The sequence below is a fragment of the Ricinus communis genome, chromosome 10 (genome assembly GCF_019578655.1).
Source record: "Ricinus communis isolate WT05 ecotype wild-type chromosome 10, ASM1957865v1, whole genome shotgun sequence".
NCBI lineage: Eukaryota > Viridiplantae > Streptophyta > Magnoliopsida > Malpighiales > Euphorbiaceae > Ricinus > Ricinus communis.
The window spans coordinates 4,920,743-4,928,429 of NC_063265.1; the positions used below are offsets into that span (position 1 = coordinate 4,920,743).

At 34.6% G+C, this 7,687-nt stretch overlaps 1 protein-coding gene across 1 annotated transcript; it reads left to right on the forward strand.

Annotated features, from left to right (window-relative positions):
- Positions 1–31: 31 nt before the first annotated feature.
- LOC8283883 (putative receptor protein kinase ZmPK1) lies at positions 32–3,403 on the forward strand. Its single transcript, XM_002529815.4, has one exon. It carries the CDS (start codon positions 803–805, stop codon positions 3,218–3,220), a length of 2,418 nt encoding a protein of 805 aa, XP_002529861.2. The 5' UTR covers positions 32–802; the 3' UTR covers positions 3,221–3,403.
- The last annotated feature ends 4,284 nt before the right edge of the window (positions 3,404–7,687 follow it).

Here is a 7,687-nt window from a genome sequence, read left to right on the forward strand (position 1 = left end):
ATACCTGAAATAGAGTCAGGATGCCAAGTCAGGACACGTTGCATTTGTAAAAGAATATGGGTGCACTTGTTCTTAGCATTGTTAGCTGTGCAATTTGTTTGCAGATATCTTTTAGCTTTTTTGGATGAGTAAGTTATTAGCTCATCCCAGCATGCAAATTTGTTTTTAAATCCCTTTGCTCACAAAGTCATGGGTTTTCTGCATGGTTTTCTTTTATTTTCCTTCTGCATCTTTTACCCTTCTTGAAACCATCCACCTTTATTCTCTTCTATTCAATTCAGTGGTGACGTTTTTGGGTCACAAGTCACAGGTCTGCCTTGTGTCGTGTTTTCTTTTGCATTATTCTGTTGGCGTTGTTGCCTCCACAAACAAAATTTCAAGAAAAAGCAACTGTTTATAATCATCTTCTCTCATTCACACATAAATTCTAAAAGAATCCTTTTCAAGCATAGAATTTTATGGAACCAAGTGCCCGACTTAGACTTTTGTCAATAGAACCGTTTGACGCAAGGCAGGGATGTGTTATCGCGGTCGCTCTCGAGCCAGTGTGAACAAGGGTTAAATATTCGGTAATAAGGATTTCTGGAAAAAACTAAAGCATCAGGCACCACATGTACATAATCATTTTCCAAGACTCCAATTTGCAATTTTTCTTTCAATGGAGATGTCATAGGAAATGCAAGAAGGAACTCTGACTATTCTTTCCATATAGAATACAAACCTACAGCCACAGCTAAGTTTTAATACTGGATGTACTCATGTACTAATATTACCAACCAACAGATGCAATCCCTTTGCAACTATGACTTCTCCCCATTTCTTTTCTTTCTTCATTATTATATTCCCTGTACTCTTTTCTTCATTATCTTCGAAGACGCAGAATTTTCTGCCCAGAGGCTTCTCCTTATCAGTTGAACATGATTTGGACTTCTTAAACTCACCAGATAACACTTTCACTTGTGGGTTCTATGGCATGGGACAAAATGCTTATTGGTTCTCAATTTGGTTTACCAACTCTAAAGAAAGAACTGTTGTTTGGACGGCTAACAGAGACAAACCTGTCAATGGCCAAGGTTCAAGAATTTCTTTGCAGCGAGATGGCGCCATGGTCTTGACTGATGTTGATGGCACCATCATATGGGAGACTAATACCACCTTCGTTGCGGTTAGCAGAGCTGAGCTTCTGGATACTGGCAATCTTGTTCTTAAAAATGCTAAAGGTAAAATTTTGTGGCAAAGCTTTGATTTTCCTACTGATACGCTTCTTCCAAATCAATTCTTTACTAAGAGCACAAAGTTGGTTTCTAGATTAGGCAGGGGGATGTATGGTTCTGGTTACTTTAGTCTCTTTTTTTATAATAATAACGTGTTAACTTTGTTGTATGATGGGCCAGATATTTCTAGCATTTACTGGCCTAATCCTGATAATAATGTGTTTGCAAGTGGTAGAACAAACTATAATAGTAGCAGAATTGCTGTTTTTGATGAAATGGGTTACTTTTTATCAAGTGATAAGTTGGAATTTAGTGCTACTGACGCGGGTTTTGGGATCAAAAGAAGATTAACTATGGATGATGATGGGAATCTTAGGCTTTATAGCCTCAACAATAAGACAGGTTTGTGGGTGATTGCATGGAAAGCTATGCTGGAGCAATGTAAAGTGCATGGAATTTGTGGGAGAAATGGGATCTGTATGTATGCACCTGAGCCTAAGTGTTCGTGTCCTCCTGGCTATGAGGTCGTTGAGCAAGGTGATTGGAGCCAAGGCTGCAAACCCAAGTTTAACCAATCCTGTTCACAGTACCAGCAGCAGGTGAACTTTGTGGAGGTCTCTCAAGTAGATTTCTACGGATTCGATCTTAATTATAGTCAATCCATTTCAAGAGATTCTTGCTTGAAAATCTGCTTGGATGATTGCCGGTGCGCAGCATTTAGTTACAGGCTATCAGGGGAAGGTCTTTGTTTCACAAAAAGTGCACTTTTCAATGGTTTCAGGTCTCCAAATTTTCCAGGCAGTATATATCTAAAACTACCAGCAAGTTTGGCAAATTATGGACCCGCTATTGCCAATGGAACTGATCTCAGATGCGCGTCCACTGAATCAATCCTCATGTTAGGCTCTCCTTCTATGTATAACAATGCTAGTAGGAGAGTGAAATGGGCATATCTTTATTGGTTTGCTGCTGCCATTGGTCTTATTGAAGTAGTCTTTGTAGCAGCAGCTTGGTGGTTTCTTTTCAGAAGGCGAGGAGTGGAAGATCCTGCGAAGGAAGGGTATCATGCTTTAACAAGTCAATTCAGGAAGTTCAGTTATGCTGAACTTAAAAGAGCAACCAGGAATTTCAAAGAAGAGTTGGGGAGAGGAGCATCCGGAGTGGTATATAAAGGCGTCTTGATAGATGGAAGAGTGGTGGCTATGAAAAGATTAGGAGAATCATATCAAGGGGAAGATGTGTTTTGGGCAGAAGTGAGCACCATTGGCAGAATCAATCAAATGAACCTAGTGAGAATGTGGGGTTTCTGTTCAGAAAAGAGCCACAAGCTCTTAGTGTACGAGTACTTGGAATATCAATCGCTAGACAAGCATCTATTCTCTCCAACTCAAAACTTCCTTGGCTGGAAAGAAAGATTTAATGTGGCCTTAGGTACAGCTAAAGGTCTAGCATATCTTCACCATGAATGTTTAGAATGGGTTATACATTGCGATGTGAAGCCTGAGAATATTCTTCTCAACACTGAATTTGAACCCAAGATTTCAGATTTCGGGCTGGCAAAGCTGTTTCAAAGGGGTGGAAGTAATTCTGAATTCTCTAGGATTCGAGGAACAAAGGGTTATATGGCTCCAGAATGGGCTTTAAATCTTCCCATCACTGCCAAAGTTGATGTTTACAGTTACGGAGTATTGATTCTTGAGATGGTGAAAGGAATTAGGCTTTCGAATTGGATTACAGAGGACGGAGAGGAGCAGGAATCAGAGCTCAGAAGGTTTGTCAGAGTGGCTAAAAGGAACCTCGTATGTGGAGAGGAGTCCTGGATAGAGGAATTAGTGGATGCCAGATTGAATGGGCAATTTAGCAGAAAACAGGCAGTAAAAATAGTTGAAGTCGGGATATCTTGTGTTGAGGAAGATAGAAACGTGAGACCATCAATGGATTCAGTAGTGCAAGCTTTACTGGAATGTCAAGATGAATCTAGACTTCACTCTCCACAATCTAATTAGTCAAGAATTGCACTTACATGCTAATGTTAACATATATGTTTGTTTACAGTAGAGTAATGTTACTGCTATGTAGTTTGGTCAGGTGAAAAAATCTGATTCTAATGTCAAGTGGAACTGTGCTGTGGCTAGAATCTAAACCACTTCTTGGAACTTATGAATTCTTACATTTTACATATTTTGGTATAGAGGTGTTTGATTACATGTATCAAAATCATAATAGACCCAGACTATAGCACCCCACTATCCTCAACTTTATGATTCGATTAAATCTAAGGTAATAACAAATGTTTTGGAAGTCATCATGCGTCTTAGATGAATACTTGATAATTTAAGGTCATTTAACCTCTTTTATGAAAGACCTAACTTAAGTGGTAAGAACAATTGATTTTGAAATGTGAAAATCTTAAATTTAAACTTTCATCATGAATTCGCTTTTTATGATGAGTATAAATAGATGGCTAACCTTACCTTTATAACGAGTGTAGCGATGGTTATCTTGTTGTGTAGCTCGAAATTATTGAGCCTTCTATGGATAAAGAAAAAGAAACATAAATAAAATAATATCTGTAACAATAACATAATAATTGTTTGATTATTCTATATTTAATTTCTGTTTTATTATACACTGAGTTAGTTAATTAAGAAGAAATCCTAAATCTAGCTTAAAGAGAAAAAATTCACTCCTACTCAGATGCCGCAATACTAACGAACTCTAAACCACAGCTCTTTAACAAAACTCTATTGGAAAAAGAAATTCTGCAACATCGTTACTAAATCCACCCTTTTAATATTATTGCTGGAAAATAGGAAAAAGAAAGTAGATCTAAGGCAGGGTTTAAAGCTTTGATTTAATCAAAAGGCAAAAACACTGAGGTTTAATTATTACAAATGACAACATCGAAGCAAGAAGAACCTATAATGACAATTGATTTTGTTGTTGGTGGTTGATGATGAGCATATGCATTTAAAATTTTTTATTTTGAGAAAAAATAACAAGTAAGAAAAGATTGATGAAATGGGTACCTACATTGTAAATTTGAGAATATGGTTGTGCTGGAGTTGATAGGTTGATGGAAGATGAAAGTTTGATTTTTCTTTTCTTTTATCTTTTTGTGTTTTGTGGGTTAGATTTGATAAATTCATCAAATTTGTACAATGGTTAGTAATGATATAGAGATTTACTGCTGTATTTTTGTTTTATTAATATGAATTCAAGATAAAGACAATTAAAATGAGAAGTCTAATTACTAATTAATTCTTAAATATTATATTTTTTTAATAATTTTATTTAATTATTTTATTATTTTAAAATTTTAAGCTAAATATTCATATTTTTAAAATTATTTTTAATAATAATTTTTAAAATTTTATAATAAAATAACGACGTTGAAAGTCAGTTTTAATATAAAAATTAATGAATCAATTAAAGATTTGTTACACTAATGTAAGATATAGAAAACATTCATGTATGTGAAAGTCTTAATAGTTTAGGATAAATTATTTTTTCTTATTCATAGTCGTTATTCTTTTAATAAGTATAATCTACTTTCTACATTATTTTTCTTTATTTTGAAAGTTTAAAAATTATTATCAAAAATTATTTTTAAAAATAAATTAAAAATAAGTATTTATTTTAAAATTTTAAATAATTAAATAAAATTATTAAAATATATAAAATTTAAAATTTAATTTGCAATTAGACCAAAATAAAATGTAATGTTTGTTTACTCTTTATCATATACACACAAAGGTGGAACTAATTTGGGAATGGAGTGGGCCCTACTCCGAAAAAGATTATTTATTTTTAAGTCTGTCAATTTATTCTAATTTAAAAATAATTTAGAAAAAAATGTAAAAGTAATCATCATATTTATGTATTAAATACAATATTTTAATAGCATGGAGTTCCAATAAAACATGCCATTATCCTCATTGGCTCTGTGATTATAAAAAAAGCTGATTAATTCACCATATATATACAAGTAGGATTGACCCCATCAAAAATTATCATATATATATATATACATATATGTTATTGTGGAATCCACACCATCTCCTACTTCACCTTAGTAACCAAATTTACAGAATTATGAACTGTATTCCAAGACATTAGAGCCAACTAAAGAGTCGAGCAGACAGCATGGAAAGAAAAGCATCTCCGTATTTTGACTCTGTTAATAATAGGACAGGTTTGAAAAGACAGAATAAAGTTCTTAAACAGGTGTTAACAACTCACCTTGTAGGAGCACAGACCATATCTGTCTCTAATTGCCTAATCATTTAGTATAATAGAAGTCTTGATATATTAATCATAATCAAGATCCCCAAACACTGTTTGAGATTGTAATATTAAAATTTTGGAATTCTTTTATTCAATAAAATAATTTTTCTAATAAAAAAACATTGATTTTGAAATTTTTCTCAGGAAAAAGAAAAAATAGAAAGGACTAACTGATTTTCTGGTTATAATTAGAATACACGCACTATCGGATTAAATGACCTCAAATTAGTAAGTATTTGTATTAAAATGCTCCCAAAAAGTTTGAAAGGGCTTATTTGATCTCACGCCTAGAGTTCAATGGCTAAACCGGACTTTATTCAAAAAAATATATATTATATTATGGAGTTGTAGCCGTGGGATATGATGGATTGTTGTTTTATTTTATTTTATTTGTTTGCTTCATTGCAACAAAAGGCATGGGAGATGAACAAAACAACACACAAAATTGCTCAAATTAAGAATATTGTGATTTAAATTTTAAGCATAAAGAAAGAAAAACAGAACTTATAATTATAATATTATGACTTTTACCCTTTAAATTGGGATCAAGATTTTTCAATACTATAATATAAAACTCACCACTAATTACTGGAGCTAACCAAGTGATTGATGCTCACTCTCCGCAACCCTGCACCACTAAATTATTTACAGACTCCAAGATCATGCATTCAATTTATAAATCCCAAGCTTCCAAGCCACTTCTGATGCCTTATTTATTATGGCAGATTCTGGCCAAATCCTTACAATAGTTCAAGCCCCAAGGCAACTGGGAAGAGAAGATCTACAGAAGCTAATTTCAACTAAATGGGTGACAAATTACGAGAAACTCCATGCATCTCAAGCCAAGCCTGTTCAGGCTATTGATCCTCTTTTTGTCACATAAAAAGATGGTACTGTGAAAATAATTTTTACAAAAACAGAAGAATCTTCTTCTGCTTCCTCTATTTTCCAGGCTTCGATGATTCAACCTGTGTCCAGACCTAGAGAGAAGATTCCCATTCATTCTTTCCAATCTTTTGCACATCATATCTACACAACAAGGATTAAGGGATATTTCATCTGGGATATTGACCCAGAAATGTGTGAACCAGGCTGCACCTGCAAAGATGACCTTGATTTTGCTGAACCATATTATCAACACCCCAGGAAAACCTCAAGAGCCATGTCTCCAGGGACTCCGTGTTCAATCAAGAAACTCAGGCAAGATGACCGAGATCCAAACGGTCCTTGGATTGGCATCCACAAAAAACAGCAAAAAGAAAAGCAGTATAAATCTCCTCTTCCTATGTATAAGGAAGCTTTGGAACTTCTTGTAAAAGAAGGAAAGACCATCCTTGACATTACCTATGATGAGATGAAGATATTTTTGGCTCAAAAAGGAATTGTCTTTGGACAGAAGCCTTCTACTACTTGCAGACAGGAGATTTACTCTGATTTGCCAGCAATCCAGGCACCCCAAATAATTCAAAACTATTTCATGTTCCAGCCTGAAGATTTCCCTCCTCTAGGGAAGTCAGAAAATAAAAGATCTGAGATCACCCCCTCAAAGGTTACTTCATCAGGAACTTTAGAGCTTCTTACTCCGCCAGAAGAAGTACTGAATTGGCAGACTTCTAATTCAATAGTCCAGAACTCTTATTTAAAGAAAATTAATAGAAAATTATATCAAGCTCTCCATTTGGCTCACAAGATAGATCAAAAGCTTGATAGTTATTCAACGGAAGTCTTCCAATTGTATTCTTTTCTGCAAAACAGATACCAGGCTTTAGATAAGGAATTGAGAACTCCTCAGCCGATGTCATCAGCCTTCCGACAAAAGAAAAAAGAGATCATGAACCTTAAATGTCAGATAGAGCAGATTGAGTATGATCTGAAGAAAAGGTCTCCAGAAATTCCTATATTTTCATCTGCAGCCTCATCATCCTCAACTGTTACTCCTCCATTCCGACAAGGTTTCTCTCTATTCTCAGCTTCACTATTAGAACCAGTGACCAAGTTACCTTTTGAAACTTTCCACCATCTAAGTGCAAGACCATAAACTTCTGCCCAGAAAACCCAGGCTCCAATAAGAGCAAAGCACCACAATAGTTGATGATTAGAGCTTATGGTCTGACACTTTAGAAGATTCTGAAATGGCTGATATTTCAGAAATCTTAATGAATACTTAGCAATCACAACTTGAACCT